This window comes from Hyperolius riggenbachi, chromosome 1, assembly GCF_040937935.1.
Source record: "Hyperolius riggenbachi isolate aHypRig1 chromosome 1, aHypRig1.pri, whole genome shotgun sequence".
Lineage (NCBI taxonomy): Eukaryota > Metazoa > Chordata > Amphibia > Anura > Hyperoliidae > Hyperolius > Hyperolius riggenbachi.
Genome location: NC_090646.1, coordinates 156162848 through 156182419, shown reverse-complemented (window position 1 = coordinate 156182419; position 19572 = coordinate 156162848). Strand labels below are relative to the sequence as shown.

At 42.8% G+C, this 19572-nt stretch overlaps 1 protein-coding gene across 1 annotated transcript; it reads left to right on the top strand.

Annotated features, from left to right (window-relative positions):
* Positions 1–3518: 3518 nt before the first annotated feature.
* Positions 3519–16249, top strand: LOC137562772 (uncharacterized). The gene is made up of 6 exons (XM_068274485.1): positions 3519–3578; positions 7932–8178; positions 11479–11540; positions 14466–14658; positions 15732–15971; positions 16059–16249. Exons 1-6 carry the CDS (start codon positions 3519–3521, stop codon positions 16139–16141), a joined length of 885 nt encoding a protein of 294 aa, XP_068130586.1. The 3' UTR covers positions 16142–16249.
* Positions 16250–19572: the final 3323 nt, after the last annotated feature.

Genomic DNA, 19572 nt, shown 5'->3' with positions numbered 1-19572 from the left:
AACAGCAGAAAATGTTTTGAAAAGTGTTGAAATTTGATTTTTATGGTGACAATCCTGCTTTGTGCAGTGGTGGTGGGCGGTACTGCAGGCCCCCTAATTGAGAGCCAGGGTATTTAAACCCTGCACTCTGTTAGGATACTGTTGCATTCTTGGTCACGGCCACGGCGGTCTGTTGCTGTTCCTCCCTCCCTCTCGACCAGGTTTCCCTCCAGGATTCCCTGTTGGCATTTCCCTTTGGCTACCCTTATTTGCTCATCCCTTTTTGCTGTTTCTAGCCTGCCTGAGCCTACCTATACTTATGATCCCTCCTTGTCAGTCTCCCCTGTCAGCCTGTGTTCCCTGCCAGTCATTCCCCAGCCTGACACTACCTATGTCTGTCTCCCTGCCTATCACTTCCGTTTTAGCTTCACTCGCAAGGCTGCTGCAACATCCCGGGTTTTTTCCCAGCCTGTCAGTTCCCCTCCGGGAAATTCACCAGCCAGCTCCCTTCCTGGGGATTCCTCCAGCTGTCCGTTGCCTTCCTGGTAATCACTCCAGTTAAAGGGAACTAAGCACATTTTCTTTCACTGGAATTTCTCCTGGCATAGAAGCTGCCATGTTCCCCCTCCCCTTATCACAGTGCTTATTAATACAAGTCAGAGATGCTATCTTGACACATTGACACACACACAATGTCTTTGAAGAAAATATCCTAATTACCCACCCCCTCTGTTGATGAAAAGGTAATGTTTATTTCTTCGTAATGACCCCAATAAAGCAATTAGCTTCCTGAAATCTCTGCAACCACGGAGGAACGGGCAGGCATGCTGAAGCAGGCTAATAAAACTACTTTGAATGTAAACTAAAAGGTAAAATGCAAGTTTATTATAATAATGAGACATTGTTGGCATGCATTTTTCATGTGCTATTGAGATGTCCTGAGTGCTAAAAATGGTGCTCGGTTCACTTTAAAGCGGATCCGAGATGAAAAACTAACTATAACAAGTAACTTGTCTACTGTTACGATTCATATTGTGTCATCTCCTGCCTGCTGGTGGTGGTATTGATTTCGACTGCCTTGGACTTCCGCCATCCACCAGCAGGTGGCTTTTCATTAACCACAAAGACCTGCAGTTCTGTGTCTGGCCTGCAGATGCCTCTAATGGGACTCATGCAAATATAAAAACGAGAGAACCGAGAGCCCAATATAGTGTAGTAAGTCAAGGCAATTGGTATAATGAAGAGTAATGTATATACTCACAAACCAGGGTTACCTCCAGGCAACCACTGTATAGGCAGGTGAGGAGATTGGCCTGTCCTCACTCAGGGCTAAAAAGTCGCTCTCTGTAGACGTGAAAAAGAAAAAGGGGTATCCCCCTCCACCAAGGGTGGATATAATGTAGTATAAGATTGAACAGAGGCGCCAAAAGTATAAAGACAGAAATTAAAATATTAAAAATTGCTTTGGAGGCAGTGGTGGACTTACCTCCCTCAAGCAGACACAAGAAGCTGTGTGTTTCAACAAAAAGTAAATTTATTGGTACACTCCAGGGTATTGCTTACAACGCGTTTCGCGGGTCTGTACCTGCTTCTTCAGGCAGTATAGGTAGGAGCACACAACACAATGTCAAAATCACACCTGGCGCCTAATGGGACTCATGTCATTCACCATCAGCTGCTTCCTGTCTCATGGACTATATAAGTCTGCCCCTTCCTCTAAGTCATTGCCAGAACTTCCTTGCTACAGGTCTGAGTTTCTGGACACCCTGGTTCTTGTTCCTAGCCCTGATTCGTTGTGTATGCTTTTCTGTTGCCAAACCTGTTTATTCCGTCTGAGACCTCGCTTTTGTCTATCCCTGGTACCGTGCTTATCTGATTACCTGTTATTGACCTTGCTTTCCTGTTTGACTCTGATATTCTGCCTGATCCCTGTTTGTACCGCAATTGTTGTATATATTTTCCTGTACATATTTATATATTAGTTAGCTAGAATGGATAGATAGGGTCTTGGGGGGTTTTGCACATTTGTTTGTATGGTGATTGCTCTGTATATACTGTGTTATGCACGTGGTTTGCATCTGTTTGTATATTGTGTGTTGTGCAAGTATTTGCATCTTATTGCATTTATTTGTTTGTTTGCTATTCGGTCACAATAAAACCATTGTTGCACATTATTCCTTGTTTCAGTGTCTGTATTGCTGCATAATGTGGTCATCACCTGTTCCTCGGTTCAGGTTTGTAACATCTACAGGGAGTGCAGAATTATTAGGCAAGTTTGTATTTTTGAGGAATAATTTTATTTTTGAACAACAACCTTGTAATCAATGAACCCAAAAAACTCATTAATATCAAAGCTGAATATTTTTGGAAGTAGTTTTTAGTTTGTTTTTAGTTTGAGCTATTTTAGGGGGATATCTGTGTGTGCAGGTGACTATTACTGTGCATAATTATTAGGCAACTTAACAAAAAACAAATATATACCCATTTCAATTATTTTTACCAGTGAAATCAATATAACATCTCCACATTCACAAATATACATTTCTGAGATTCAAAAACAAATCAAAAACAAATCAGTGACCAATATAGCCACCTTTCTTTGCAAGGACACTCAAAAGCCTGCCATCCATGGATTATGTCAGTGTTTTGATCTGTTCACCATCAACATTGCGTGCAGCAGCAACCACAGCCTCCCAGATACTGTTAAGAGAGGTGTACTGTTTTCCCTCCTTGTAAATCTCACATTTGATGATGGACCACAGGTTCTCAATGGGGTTCATATCAGATGAACAAGGAGGGCATGTCATTAGTTTTTCTTCTTTTATACCCTTTCTTGCCAGCCACGCTGTGGAGTACTTGGACGCGTGTGATGGAGCATTGTCCTGCATGAAAATCATGTTTTTCTTGAAGGATGCAGACTTCTTCCTGTACCACTGCTTGAAGAAGGTGTCTTCCAGAAACTGGCAGTAGGACTGGGAGTTGAGCTTGACTCCATCCTCAACCCGGTTTCAGCTTGTGTGTCTTGTTCAGTGGTGGTCGTCTTTCAGCCTTTCTTACCTTGGCCATGTCTCCGAGTATTGCACACCTTGTGCTTTTGGCCACTCCAGTGATGTTGCAGCTCTGAAATATGGCCAAACTGGTGGCAAGTGGCATCTTGGCAGCTGCACGCTTGACTTTTCTCAGTTCATGGGCAGTTATTTTGCGCCTTAGCTTTTCCACACGCTTCTTGCGACCCTGTTGACTATTTTGATTTAAACGCTTGATTTTTCGATGATCACGCTTCAGAAGCTTTGCAATTTTAAGAGTGCTGCATCCCTCTGCAAGATATCTCACTGTTTTTGACTTCTCTGAGCCTGTCAAGTCCTTCTTTTGACCCATTTTGCCAAAGGAAGTTGCCTAATAATTATGCACACCTGATATAGGGTGTTGATGTCATTAGACCACACCCCTTCTCATTACAGATGAAAAGAGATGCACATATCCTAATATGCTTAATTGGTAGTAGGCTTTCGAGCCGATACAGCTTGGAGTAAGACAACATGCATAAAGTGGATGATGTGGTCAAAATACTCAATTTGCCTAATGATTCTGCACTCCCTGTAAAAATCTTATCTAGTTTAGTGTCGAAGGCCTTTGCAAAGTCAAAGTATATCACATCTACAGCATTCCCAATGTCCACATTAGCGTTCACTACCTCATAAAAGCTAAGCATGTTAGTCTAAAAGGACCTCTCTTTAGTAAACCCATGCTGATGCTGAGAAATAAGATTTTATACTATGAAGTCTTGTATAGTATCTCTTAGTAACCACTTGAATAGTTTGCACGTAACTGATGTTAAAGGAATACTATCGATTGAAACGACTTTTTTTTTAATACTCTATATTAGTATACACATTACCACTAGTGCTAGGGGCACTTTATTTATTCACCCAGGTCTCTCTCTCACTATCCCTGCTTAAAAATTCATTTCTCACACAGCTCATAGTAGTTTGGGTCACCCTGAGCTGCTTGGTTACTCTGTCACACAGCTCACAAATATATTTCAGTGTCACTCACAGCAATCAGCAGACATGAGGAGAAATAGGCTGATCTGAGGTGGTAACAGGTAACTAAATGAGCTGTAATATTGCTGGAATATAACTAGCCTTTAACAATAGTCTGTGTTTTTACTCAGACTGGCTTCCTGCTTGAGGTGATTCACTCCAGGCTGCATCCACTTTACAAGCTGCTGAGAGGGGTAGACCACTGTTTACAATTAGCATTATTAGTATCTTTATCAGTCAAGAGAAGCAAAGATAATAAACACACATTGCTAGAATCTTTAACCCCTTACCACCATATCAATAAGATTCTATCAGCAAGGTGATAATAACACTATAAACTGAGGAGTTGATAGCAACTCCCCTGTGCAGACATGGTCTAGCCCTCTAGGAGCCTCAGTATTAGATACATTTGTATCCAACACTGACGGCCAAAACTGACGGAGGATTTTACAGCTGAGAGGAACAGCTGTGTGAGGAATCAAATTGCTCCTAGTACTTGTCGTAATGTGTGCTACACAACATACAGCATTTAAAAATAAATGCATACATCGATAGTATTCCTTTAAGCTTACAGGTCTATAATTACCCAGATCTGATTTTTTTTGCCCTTCTTAAAGAGACACTGAAGCGAAAAAAAAATATATGATATAATGAATTGGTTGTGTACTATGAATAATTACTAGAAGATTAGCAGCAAAGAAAATATTCTCATATTTTTATTTTCAGGTATATAGTGTTTTTTCTAACATTGCATCACTCTATAGTATGTGCAGATTACACAACACTCAGCATTCAAAATGAGCCTTTCAGAGCAGTCTGTGAAGTAATGAACTCTCCTCTTACAGAGGAAAAGTAAACAGTTCAATTACAGTTGAGATAATAAAAGTCATATAACAGCCCTCTCCAGGACTAAGTTAGTCGGAGAGCGTAATAGCTTTTTTGCATAGAGATAACAACTGGAGTTTCTCAACTCTTCCTGCACTGGAAACAATTAGACTGATGTATCTGATCTTAATGTTTTTTTTTCTTAGCTGTACTACACATACAAATCATAATAGCATCATTTTTTTTTTCGCTTCAGTGTCTCTTTAAATAATGAGAAAACGTGGGCTGTATGCCAATCTAATGGAACTCTGCCAGTTGAAAGGGAGTCACAAAAGATAAGATAAAGGGATTTATCGATAACTGAACTTAATTCCCTTAGGACCCGAGGATGTATGCCATCCGGGCCAGGTGCCTTGTCTATTTTTAATTGATTTAGTCTTGCCTTCACTTCTTCCTTCGTTAAAGGAGTTCTTTGGATGCTATTTAAAACAAAAAACTGACACTTACCTGGGGCTTCTGTCGGCCCCCTGCAGCTGTAATGTCCCACGCCGTCCTTTTATGATCCTCTGTTCCTCTAATTATGCTTCTAACTAAACTGCAACTGCAGCCACGTGTGGGCTCGCTCCCATCATCGGGAGCTTACTGCGCAGGCGCAGTACAAGAAAACTTTGTACTGCGCCTGCGCAGTAAGCTCCTGGTGACGCGCGTGGGAGCAAGCCAATGGCCTCAATTCACTAAGATCATGCTGGAGATAAGGCAAGAGAAAATTTACCTCCACACAGTGAGAGAGTTATCTTATCTCTTCATTACTAAAGTTACCTCCTCTGTAGTTATTTTCACACGCAGTTATTTTAAGGATTGAAGAGTTAACTTAAAGACAGAAGAGTTAACTTTAAGAGAACCAGAGACGAAGCACCCTCGTGTATTTTATTACATTTATCAGTGGGAACATGACAGTAAACACCTACCCTGCTTTTAGTTTCATTGTTATCTGCTTAATTAGTCTATTAGCAACTGTGATAAGAATCCACCGACTATTCAGTCGAGGTTTGACCTGGAATCATTATAGCTGAGTCACTCTTCTGTGAAGTCTTTTCAAGCCCAAGCCTTCCCCCTCCTGGCTTAGATTTCATGCTTTGCATACTGAGAGCTGTGATGACATGGGTGGGGCTGCTCCTGCTGAGAGAGTGTGGCTGCAATATGATCCCTGTGTGCTCTGTGTGCACTCTGTCTGCATGCTGTAGATACTGATGACTGGAGTTTCATTCCTATGAGAGACACTTCCTACAGGCAGCTGTGCATCATACCAAAATAAAAGCACATAGATGAAAGGCTGCATTTAGCCTAGATAGCAGCATAGACTCATATGGCCTAGACAGCACATCCAGAACAACTCATAACCCGGAAGGAAAAGGGATAGGAGCCGGCGGCCATATTTGATTTTTCCTGGAGCAATAATGGATAAAAAAACACTAAAAAAGGCACACCAGAGCGGCAAAATTATCAGGTAGAGCATTTATTCTTTACAAGCTGTCAACTGATATGTTTATTTTGTGTGAAACGTTCATCTCTGGTTCCCTTTAGGTTTGCCTGAGGTAAAATGTTTCCTGAATACTACATGCCTCATCACCATGGTGATAACTCTAGAAACGTTATTAAAGACAGGAGTTAAGCTTAATGAATTGAGGCCAATGGAGGTAATTTACCTCCTGTGATATCTCCAAATAGCAATTCTCCAGAAGTATAGGGGAAAATATCGACAGAGAGAAATGCAAGAGATAAATGTGAGATAAGTATGAGATAAATAAGTGATAGTTAGTAGTTAGTTTTTCTCCAAATCACAATTCACCAGGGAAGAAAGGGGGTGTGGCCATTCGTTATTTTTTCATCTCTTTATCCCCTGAATGAACCTGGAGATATCGTGGTTTTCACACAGCAGTTGCTGCTGTGGAAGATGGAGCTTTTTGAGCTTACTCTGTTAGGCCTGGTGCACACCAAAAACCGCTAGCAGATCCGCAAAATGCTAGCAGATTTTGAAATGCTTTTTCTTATTTTTCTGTAGCGTTTCAGCTAGCATTTTGCGGTTTTGTGAAGCGTTTTTGGTGTAGTAGATTTCATGTATTGTTACAGTAAAGCTGTTACTGAACAGCTACTGTAACAAAAACCGCCTGGCAAACCGCTCTGAAGTGCCGTTTTTCAGAGCGGTTTGCGTTTTTCCTATACCTCCGCAATCCAAAATCTGCAGCAGCCCGGGAGTATGCGTTTCTGCAAAACGCCTCCCGCTCTGGTGTGCACCAGCCCATTGAAATACATTACCCAAGCGTATCCGCAGCCGCAAGTGGATCGCAAAACGCAGCCGAACCGCTCTGGTGTACACTAGGGGCTCGATTCACAAAGCGGTGCAAAGTGTTTGCATGCGAGTGAAAAGCCCCTTATCACGCCTAAACTCACTTTAGGCATGATAAACTAAGCCCCGCGCGCAAAGTTTGCGCGCACCGGCGTGCGCGCGAACAGCACCTCGCTACGCGCGTAAACAAGGCGCACCGCGTGATGCAGCTGTTTCCGCGTGACCATGCCTCCGATCGCGCGTAGTACGTCCAAATCACGCGATGTGAACTTGTGAAGAAAAATGCATCTGCTTCTGCGTTGACTTCGCGCGTTAAGCAGTGCGCGCGCGCGCAAAGGCCACTACGCGCTGCGCATGCGCAATCAATTAATGATGTTAATGCAATAACGTAGTTAACATCTAACAGGTGTTTTTGGCCTTTATAAGGTTGGCTTATGAGGAGAGGATTCAGAATGGTTTGTGATTGAGCAAGTAAGTGCTGTTTGATGTTGTGCCTTCCATTTTTTTCAAGGTGAAATGGTAGTTTTGTAACATATTTGTTTGTGTCAATGTGAATGAATGTGTCTTTTTATTATGAGTTGAAGTGAGTTGACTATGATGTCCTGAGGGGTCCCTCTGCTCATGGGCCCCTGATAGTGTGAATGCCTTGAGCATTGGTATGTAAAAAATGTCCTGTATGTGCAGTGTTAGTTAGTAAAATGTTGTTATTGTTATTTCCTTTCCAATTTCATTTGCAGATGGAGCCTTTTGTTTGTTGTTTGAACGAGGCTCGGACTGTTGACCGCATATGCCGTTATAATCAGCGCAGGAGACAGATTCCACGTCTCATACCGGAACACATTGATGTGGCGTTGCTTTCAGACAGAGAACTGCTGAGGCTGACAAGGCTGAACAGGGCAGCCTTTGATGAGTTGTATGCTCGTTTGGAGACCTATCTCAGGCCATTAACATCTCGAAGTCATGCTGTGAGTGGGCAAACTAAGGGTACGTACAGACATACGATAACGATCGTTCGTTCTGAACGACGAACGATGTTAAAGGAGGTATCGGCCGATGATCGTTTGAAGAAAGGCTACTTTGAACATCGTTCGTGTACGAACGATCTTGGAACGAGCGTTGCGTGCGCAACATGATGTATAAACTGATTTCAAACACAAGTGTCAAAAAGAACTGTTTGAGCATGTGCAAAGCTTTGAGAACGAACGATCAACGACCGATCGTTGTACAGACATTACTTTTTGAACGATGGTCGTTGGAAAAGATCTGGCAGAATGGATCGTTCTTTACCAACGACATATCTCGTTGGTCGGTCGTTTTAATGATCGTTTGTGCACTTTTTACGAACGATCGTCGGGCAATGCCGTCGGTAACGATCGTTTCAAACGACTATAGTCGCATGTCTGTACGCACCCTTAGTTGTTTGCCTGCCTGCAGTTCCTGGCCAATGGGAGCTTTCAACGGCTGGGTGGCTTTGCCTGTGGGGTGTCCCAGTCCACCATGAGCAGGGTTATATCCCAGTTCCTGATGGGCATGCGGCGGATAAGCAGACAGTTTATCCACTTTCCTCGGTCCCGTGCCCAATGGGATGCAGTCAAAGTGGCATTTTACCATCTTGCCCAAATGCCCAATGTCATCGGGGCCATTGACTGCACCCATGTTGCACTTTTCATAATCTTTGCTCCCTTTTTTTTAAATTATAATCCATGATGCAGCGTAGAGTAAATTTTTGGACTATCAATATTACGGTGGACATAGCCTTGCAATGTTGTTGTCCATGTATATTGTGGCCTACGCGTGTATTTAGCACAAATTACTGCATAATGTATGTCATTTTCACAGTGCATGCCATTGCATGTGTCCATTGGGCAGTGTCAGGTAATGTTTACCTGTATTGGATCGACCGCCACTAGCGACGCGCTCCCTACCCGCGGCCGATCCACATACAATTCACGCACGCCGCAATAGACGCACCCAAAACCATTCCTGCCGCAAAATGGATTGCCAGGTGCCTTTAGCACAAACTATTACCAGCAGAAGAAATCACAGTGATCGCACACTTGGACACTGTCCAACTGTGCGATCACTGGGATTGATTCTGCTGACAATAGTTTGTGCTAAAGCCACCTGGCAATCCATTTTGCCGCAGGAAAAACGCCGTTGCATGCTGCACTTTGACTACAACGTGCAGCCTTACATGTAATGCAACGTGGGCAGTGTGAACAGGCACCAGAGCATTTTTCACCTTTCTGCGCTACTTCCATTCAATCGTTTACAACTTTAGCTTTACTTCTCGCAATGAAATGAACTATATCTTGTTTTTTTGCCCCGCAATTAGGGTTTTTTGAGGTGTGACATTATGGCACTAAATTTGTATTTTTCGATGTAGTAGTGGTCAATTCGGCCAAAATGTGTGTCCAATTTGTTTGGCCCTGATTAGGGCAAATATAGTAGTTCAAACAAGCATGGTACTGTATTTTAAGGGACTCCGAGCAGTGCATGAACTATGGAAAGATGCATATCATTTAAAGCTCTCTTTCTCCTCTTTCCAATTATATATACACCGCCGCTCTATGCCTTGTCGTTTTCCCTATTTTCCCGATTGAAATTGCCGCGGCGCCCCAATTTTTTGGGCAAATATAGCGAAAACTAAAAGGTGTAGAATGACGATTTAGGTGTCGTCAGAAAGCGGAGAAAGAGAGCTTTGAAATGATACCCATCTTGCCATACTTATATTGTATTACACAGGGCGACATTTTCTCAAAGTCACCAGCTCCATTCAGCCTAAAAAGTCGCCCTGTGTAATACAATGTAACTATGGAAAGATGGGTATCATTTTAAATATCTTTTTGTCCGCTTTCTGGCGACACCTAAATCGGCATTCTACGCCTTTTAGTTTTCTCTATATTCGCTATCAAAATTGGGGCCGCGGCAATTTCAATAGCAAAAATAGTCACAACTAAAAGGCGTAGGGCGGTGGTTTATATATCATTGCAAAGAGGAGAAAGAGAGCTTTCAAATGATATGCATCTTTCCATAGTTTATGCACTGTTAGGAGTCCCTTTAAAGACCCTGAAATGTATGCGTCCATTTGTCCCGGCTAGAAACCAATTTGTTGGTGGCGGTACATAGATGACGTGTTTTGCATATGGAGGGGGCCACGTTGTACCCTGGATGATTTTATCCGGGAGGTTCACCTTCAATGCCCACACATCAAACTCACAGCAAATTGGGACTTGGAGTGTATTCCATTCCTTGATGTTCTGGTGTGTAACAGACAGGGAACTATTTGGACTGATTTATATACCAAACCGACGGACAGGAACTCCACCCTTCACTATAAAAGCTTTCATCCAGCTGGGGTGAAGGATGGAATTCCAGGTAGTCAACTGTCTAGGATAGACAGGATTGTAAGTGAGCCTGACAAATGTGTTACACGTAAGAGTGAATTGATAAATAAGTTTCGCTCCAGGGGGTATCCATTGGAGGCCTCGCAGGGGCAAAAACAACGACGGAGGCGCAACACCAGGGGGATACCACGTATTCCCTTTGTGTCTACGTACAATGTCTGCAGTGACGTCGTGGCGCGTTCACTGCGGAGGCATTGGCATCTTTTACGTGATGGTTTTCCAAGGGTACCTGAATTCAGGAGCCCTCCCATGATGTCTTTTCGACGAGCACCGACGTTGCGAGACAAGTTACGTGTTAAGTCGGCTCCACTGGCACAGTCCTGTTCGTCGAGAACTGGTATGTTCCCCTGCCTGTCCTGCCATATGTGTAACAGTGTCATTAGGAGTAATACATTTCGACATCCTACCCTGGGCACTGAGTACCATGTCAGGGGCCACTACACCTGTGATTCAAATCACGTGGTGTATTTGATTAAGTGTCCCTGCAGTTTTATATATGTTGGCATGACTACTCAGTGCCTTAAGGTTAGGATTTCAGCCCACAAATCAGCTATTAGGAATGGCACTACAGGACAGGCAGTATCGGATCATTTTATCAATTTTGGACACAATGTGTCTCAGTTGAGGGTCATGGCCATTGATGGGGTATCACCACAGTGGCGGGGGGGCAATAAGCTAAAAGAATTGCTTCGCAGGGAGGCGGGGTGGATCAGAAGATTAGACGCAAGGGGGAGAGCAGGACTCAATAGGGAGTTAGATCTGAGTTTTTGTATTTAGTCACTAAGTGTCTTCTGCTAACTTGTCTTGTTATTTTGTAATTAGGATTTGTACTCTTTAATGTTTGATAAGTGATATTTTAATCTTTTATATTTTTCAGACCAATATGAAGAGCGCAGTAGGAGAGACTGGCAGAGTTCCCCTTTAACTTCGCGTGGTGGGGTGAGTGCGGCGGCTTGTGTACACTGTGGAGTGTCTATGTAGGCATGGATACATGGGCGGTATCCTGGGCCGCTTGGGCACCTCCCACCGCCATGATGCGGAGGCTGCATATGTTGCGAAGAGGTGCGCATATGATTGGCTGAACTTTGTCAGCTGACTCAAGTCATGTGATTTGATCACATGACCAGGAAGTCACATCGCTCGCTCCGATGGAGGTAGCGGCTTTGCTATGATGCGCACTTCAGATGCTCTGGCAGCGGGGAACTCGCCGTCTTTATTTTGATTGGTGAGTGACTTTTTGAAATGCCAGGTTGTTATTGGTTTGCAGGATGGCAGTCAGTCTCCCATCAGGTCCTCCACAAGTGCGCTCTCAGGATTGGTCACTGGGCCCTATGTGGGCGTGTTTTTTCACTATATATGTATGTTTGAATGTCATTTGGTGCTATATGATTCTTGCAACTTGACAAAGGCCCAGGAGGGTCGAAACAGCAGTCTGTCGTTGCTAACATGTTTGTTTGATTAAACCTTGAAGAGCTATAAAATACCTGGTGTGGTGCCGGTCCTTTATGTGAAGCGGATGTTGTGACCCCTTGGGTACCGGGGTGAGGATCTTGGCACACCTATACCTTCTACTCGGAGCCTATAGTGGTGCTCCTGACTGTTTGAAGTAGGCTAGAAACCAATGATATTTTGGTCTTGATCACAATGTTTGACCCAAATATTGCATGTGGTAATTAAGGAGAATGTTTTCCCATTTGGCCTCCATCCCTAATTCCAAGTGCATAGTTTTGAAAGTAACAGTGTTATACCCTCTTGACAGTAAATTGTTCAAACTTCTCTCCCTAAGGTATTCTTGTTATGTAATTTTTTTATTTGGCCCTATGAAATCATAAAATGTGGGGAAGTGTGGGAGGGAATTAGTGAATGTTTGTGGGTAAAAAAATTGTATTGGTATGTGAAAAATGCTTTAGGGTGTGGTTTGACTATTTGCCCACAACATGTCCACAGTAACTTTTGTTTGATGCGACCTGCAAGCGTCCTTAAGTACACTTGCAGGAAGTACTACGAGGCTGAGCTAATTTTTGTTTGGTCACAATTATTGCACTGCTTCTCATAGAAGCAGCGCATCATTGCAAGCCTTACATCAACAAACGGTAATAGTTTGGCACGTTCATTGATCTCCAGCTCACCAGGCGGTGTGCATGTGAGCGTGAGTGTTCCCATGAGCGCGTGGGAGCGCGGGAAGTAGGGATTTATCCATCCCTGTTGGTATAAGGATTGAAAAATGGCGGGAAACATCCCTACGCCTGGGGGTGAAGTGGTTAATTAGCTGCTGACCTTGTTGATGCAGGAATGCAATGTCAGGGCCAAACCCAGGATTTTCAAGAGGGGGATTCCTGAAAGGTCTCCCTCAGTCTAGCACAATACAGTATAATAATATGGTAGGACATAAAGCTTGGTTACATTATAATGCAATTTGCCGTCCAACTGACACATAATGGGATCGATCAGGAGCAGTTTGGATACAGATAATAATGAGGACAGCCAACATTGCTAATGAAGTGGAAAGTGAACCATTCACACATCAGGGTACAGGGTTGTGCTCATACCTGACTGTGTTAAGTTCTCCAGAGCTGCTCCATGCTCTGTGCACACACTGCTGCATCCAAAGTCAACTGTAGCAGGGAAAGAAAGGGGGCAGTGCTGTGAGCTGCAGATATCTGCAGAAATTCTGGTGTCTCAACTTGTGCCTGTCCCCAGACACTGCACCGGTCCTGGTCTGAGGGGGGATTCTGGGCAGCTGTAATCCCCCCCTGCGTTTGCCTATGAATGTAGCTGGGTAGTTTGCACACACTGTAAGGATGTGTCAACAACTTGGTCAAACATTTGTCAATGGCACAGACAACACAATTTCCACACCATGGTATGGCGAGTTGGTGAAGGCAAGGGTTTCTAAACTATTTCATTAATACTCATGCCCCTGTAGAGACCTTTAGAGGAATGTATGTGTGTGTGAGAAGGTCTTGAGGCCACTTAGGCAATTCAGTCACTGAGGGCCCCACCACCACAAACCTAGTCTTCCTTGGTGTCCTGTGTTTGTAATGATGTTTGTGACGAGTAGCCTGATCGTATTAATACTGTGGCGAGAGATCACCATACCCTCCTTGTACTGATGATTTGGGTTGTATTAGTGAAGTGTTATTTAGCCAATAATAGTTTGTATGTATTGGGTGTGTGCGCTGGTAATGGCACGCTTGCAGCAGGCAACATAACTCCTTCTCGGTTACTGTATCAGTGGCAAGCTGACACTGAGAAAAGGTCCTCAATTAAATATGAGTAATTGCTTGTTTGTGGTTAATGTTTGTGTAACTGAACAAAACTTTAACTCTTTTATCAAACAGACGGGGTGACATTTTTGGAAATGTATGTATTAACTTCACCGATTAACATTATTTGCATTTGCAAACATAAAGGATACCCAAAGTCTCATGTCAAACATGTGTAATGTACAGTGTGTAGCATACACACAACAATGCTGTTTGATTTTGTCATTCTGTGTTTGAAACCTTTTTTGTTTGGTAAGTGCCTCACTCATTCCTGACTCCGACAGCAAGTGAGAGTTGCCTCACTGCAACGCAAATAATAATATTAACTACTTACAAACCAGCTAATGAGTTTAAATAAAATAGATTAAATTATAGTTAGTAACAATCAAATCACTGTCAGTACAGACTCAGGAGTGAGTTACCCACTTTAAATACCACATATGTAACTCTTTCAGACACAGAAAGCGATAAGGAACACAGCATAGTTAGTTATTTGTGTGCTACCCATTGTAGATACACATGTCTATCTCAGCATCTCACTTCGGGTATACTTTCATTTGAAATGAGACTTTCTTAACAATCTTTTTTTCTCTTACAGACCCTCCTCCGTACCAACTATGATACCCTGACTGACATGTATGCCAAAAGGCGTATCATGGAGGAGCTTCAGAGCGATCTCCGACAGCACTTCCGGGGTCACCACACCATTACCCAGATCCAACGGAGGTGGTTCGACATGAAGAGGAGGGAGCGGAGCTTCGTCCGAGAAGTCCGCCGGGAACATGTGCCTGGTAAGTAATGTATATTAACGATCTGCATTATGATGGATGAGCGGTGCCAATATACATATGTAATTTACATGTCCTTATGTAAATATTGTGTGTGCCATGCTTTGTGTGTTTTTATGTGCCCCAAATTGTGGCCCTAAGGAGCCTCAATGTATATTGCAGGGGTAGCTTAAGTAGGTTTTATGTGGGATCATTACCTACAGCACAGGAACGAGCATGCATCTCTATTAGCATTAAAGTGATCTTGAAACCGAATTTTGGTAGACTGGTGTGTAAAAAATTGTGAATATTCTTTATAGGCCAAGCAGATACCTTCATGGCTTGTACACACCATTGCATTTAACCATTAAATAGCACTACAGATATAGCAGCGAGTGTTTTTGTGATTGGCCATACACCAGTACTACAGGTGTGTTCTCTACAGCATCATTCTCAACCCATAACTTGGTTTGTCGGAAGATACAAATTAATTCAAACACATCCATGTGCATTTATAAAGCAAAGTAACAGTGATAAACGTTATAGGCGAGGTTTTATTGATGGCTTGTAATTATTGTAATGGGCCCCACTGATGAATCAATATTTTTCAGTCACTCAAACAATTTAAAACTAATATAAGGGAACTGCCTACGTTATTCAGTGAATCAATTAGCCTTATACGACATAGATTGTGCACAATGTCATAGTACATTTGGTAAGCATTGTGTAATGTTACATCTAGTTAGCAATATACTTCTTTACACAATAAAGAGGTATAAGAATTGTGTTGTGTTAAACAGTGCTGATCACCCTTAGGTGGCTTAACCACTTAAGTACCAGTCGTCTCTGCCCCCTTAATGATCTGAGAAGGTACCTACAGGAAGAGGGAATCATTACTAATAGCTGTACATATCTGCCACACGGCTGCTTTGAGAGCCACTATTAGGGGGGGGGGGGGGGGGGGGGGCGTTCTGAATGGCTGCATTGCTGACTCTTTACTATATAATGGCTGGTAACCATTAGGCCCAAAAAAATACTGAGCACCTTTCATGTTGCATGGCCCTTAAATACTTATGTTTTTATTTCTGTCTGTATAGATGCACAAATGCCAACCCGCCGACACTGCGGGGATGCCGGAAATGAGGACTCGGACGAGGCTCATGACCAGCCACCTCCGTTGGATGTGGGTGAAGAAGGTGGTCCATCACACCACCCACCTGATGTTGGGCCACCAGCTCTTGAGGCAGAACCCCTGGGAGGCCCACAGGACGTTCTTGTGGCCCCGGAAGGCCCCCCAGCACCAGCTGCAGCCCGACAACATGGGCGAAGACGCAACAGTAAGTTTACCCATTCTTATTACTTCCAGAAAGTTTTCATGCATATTGTTTTTCCACTAACTTTTTTTTTTTGTTGATTTTGTTAAGGACGTTCGGAATTGGCAGCCATAGCAAGGCAATTAGCCCAACTGGCTGCTTCCTTGCAGGGGGCCCTGTCGGACTCGGAGTAGTGTACAAAGTTTTTTTAAAAAAATATTTTTTGTTATTTTGAGCTGCTGTATATAGTTTTATATTGTGTGTATATATTTTTATATTGTGTGTGTATATATTGTGATCTTGTGTATATAGTTTTATATTGTGTGTGTATATAGTGTGATTTTGTGTATATAGTTTAATATTGTGTGATCTTGTGTATATAGTTTTATCTTGCTATCTAAATTTTAAATATATGCTTATAATTGTACACTTTCGGTCATCATTGTGTTGGTGTTCTATAGTTGCAACAACTTAGGCTTCATTCACTAAACATGATTAGGAGATTCTTGTTACATTACTGGCCTCATTAACTTTTTCAAAACACCTAATGCACAGTTCAACCTCCCTCGACACAAGGGCCACCAACAGTGCATGTGTATTCTCATTCTACATACATAGGCAATATGCAGTAAAGTGTGAATGATTTTGGTTTACATCCAATACATTTCACTGTGTGGTCAACTTGTTATACATAACCTATTGCCATGGTCACAGTAGCAATCGCCCAACTACAATGATGGCTGAGAACTTCACACTCAGACATCATTATAATATTCCAATAGCCAATGTGTAACTAAGGACATAGTCAAACTTGTACAAATAATTTGGATAAACAAGTCGGCGTACACAATGTCAACTAATCTATTGTTGGCCATACCTCAGTATGATTTGTTTCTTTTCAACAATAAAGTACTCTTCAAAGGACACTAATGTATTAACCTAAGAAGATGCATGTTTTTTTCAAGATTAACATTCTTAATAAGGTATACCCCCAACAAATATTACATGGAACTGCAATGTGTACAAACAAAAATCATTTATTCAACAACACTTGGTTTAACAAATCATTCTGCCTTTCCATGATTTGGTTTTGCCTTTCCATGGCTTCAGCCATTCTGGATTGAGTCACATTTTGCCGGTCAAGACCATCAGCCAATCTGCCTAAAATTATATTTTGGGTTTCCCCAACGCGAGCCATTCTGCTCTGAATTAAATTTTGCCGATCAAGGCCATCTGCCAATCCCAGTTGGATTGCCTCTTGCCCCACTCCTGCATTGGCCACTTTCTGCAAACTTCCCCCTATGTCCGTTGCACTCCGATTTAAATAGGCCAAGTCCTGATGGAAACGGGTCATGTGGTCCTCCATTAGTCCCCGATACTCAGTTTGTGCCTGCAGAAACTGGCGTGAATGCCAGCGATCAGTATTATAGTCTGCACGGGAGTATGTTTGTGAAGGCGAGAATGTTCCTGAGCTTGCCTGCTCGGAAGTTGGCGAGATAATTGGGATAGTGCTGTGTGATTCCGTTGATAAATGTAGGTTTAGGTTCGGGCCTTGACATTCCAGCATAACATCTGGAGCACTATGCAGAGACGTTTCATCACCTAGGAAGGTAAGAGTAAATCGTTTAAAAGTAGAAGTTTGGAACAACCCAAACAAACTTTAAAACAAAAAACAAAAATTTAACAAAAAAATAACACAAAATGTTGGGTCATCATGCACAGGCTCCAAGACAATGACAACATCATGATTAGAGTCACTGAGAGCTATAGTTGAAAATGAAAGGATAAAAAAAACCCCCTAGATTTTGACTTTACATACTGTCAAAATGGGCCACAATGTTTAATACAAAGAAACACGTTTAGTTAACCAAAAGTTCATGGACTGCATTAAATTCCAAAACGTGTGATGTGGCTTTAAAGGAAAACCACATTGAGAGGGATATGGACTAATATGGATCTTTCCTTGTAAACAATAACAGTTGCTTGACAGTGCTGATGATGTATTTGCCTGTCTTCATGGTCAAATGACATGTCTAAAATCCTTTCGAACTTTACGCACAGCACATGATCTACATGCTTCTTCAGGGGCTGTGCCACAAAATATTAGGGACACACTAACAGCAAAGTCATGCAACTGTTTTTTATTTCTAAAGGAAATGCTATTCACTTTTGAAGGGCACAAAACACCAAACTATAGTGCCGGTAATATACAGCTGAATCCCTCAGTGTGATGGAATATGCTGTGAAATAAGTGGCCAAACGCTGACTACACCATTGTTGGAGTGAAATCTTTATTTTCAATCAATCCATGCATAACATTTTCGAGATTGACGGGGCCTTTGGGAGTGGCTCTATAGTGGCACTCAAATGGCTGACGGTAGCAGCAATACATTCCCGGCTCCTGCCAGCACAAGTCACCCTCTGTCCCCCCAGCTTTTTGGGCTGCACTTGACTGCAGCTTCATATAACTTCCTGTCCCCGCACAAACTTTACACACTACACCACCCTCTGTTTAAAAGTCAAGCAGCAATAAGTGCAGCTGGAGGCCAGCGCAGAGAAGAAGCAACAGGGACAGAGGGGGACTACCGCTGGCCAGAGCAGGTAATGTATGAGTGGTGTCTGTGGAAACCACAAGGCATTGGCAGCATCTCCACAGATATTGATCAGTTTCATACTGAAATAGAATCACATTCTGTTTGCAGTGAAGCCAGCCATACAATCCCTCTCTCATCAAATTTGTTCCCTGAGTGATCTGTTGGTTGGATGTGATATCAAATATACCAGTATATGCCAGCTGTTCCTTTTGCCACCCTTTAATGTAAGCATTGCAGACTCAGGTACATGGTACAATTATCTTACCAATTGCCTTGATTGGAGACATTGACATACATATATACTGCTTCAATGTAACCACCATGGAGGCTGTCCATGGACTTGACAGTGAGAAGCACATACAGACAAAATACATATCTAATTTGTATGTGCTTCTCACTGTAAAGTACATGCACGGCCTCCATGGTGGTTACAGTGAACCAGTCTTGCCAAAACATTACCATGGGGGGGACTCACCTGTGGTGTATCAAGGCTTCTGATCCTATTGACCGTTCCCCCCCCTCCTCCGTCCCATGGTGGTGGACACTATCCTCCACAACCAACGGCAATTGACATCGGAACCTAGCACACTCAAGCACATGCACAGTACGGGTCCTCTTTCCAGAAATTGCCTAGAATAGGCAATCGCCATGCAGCAACTGTAATGCTCAGACACAAGTGGCCAGCATACTACAGTGTGAAGCACAGAAAATGCCTATTCACAACAATCACAATTATAATAGTCAATAAAGTGCCCCCACTGGAGGGGCAAAAGGGTAATATTGGCCAAATAAACAAATGGTCAGCTCTGGGTTCCCTGCCCTGCACCACCACCGACAGAGGAAAACGTGGAAAGCCTCTGAAGGCTGTTGATGCTTCACACACCCAAGGTCACTACCAATGCATTGTTGAAACTTATTAGTGAATGGTGTCTGTTTATTTCACCATACCAACAACATATCTTACAAAAAATCTAAAACCATGTAGAGGATGAATGTCGGGATTCTGAGATTCATTCTTTCAATGTTAATGA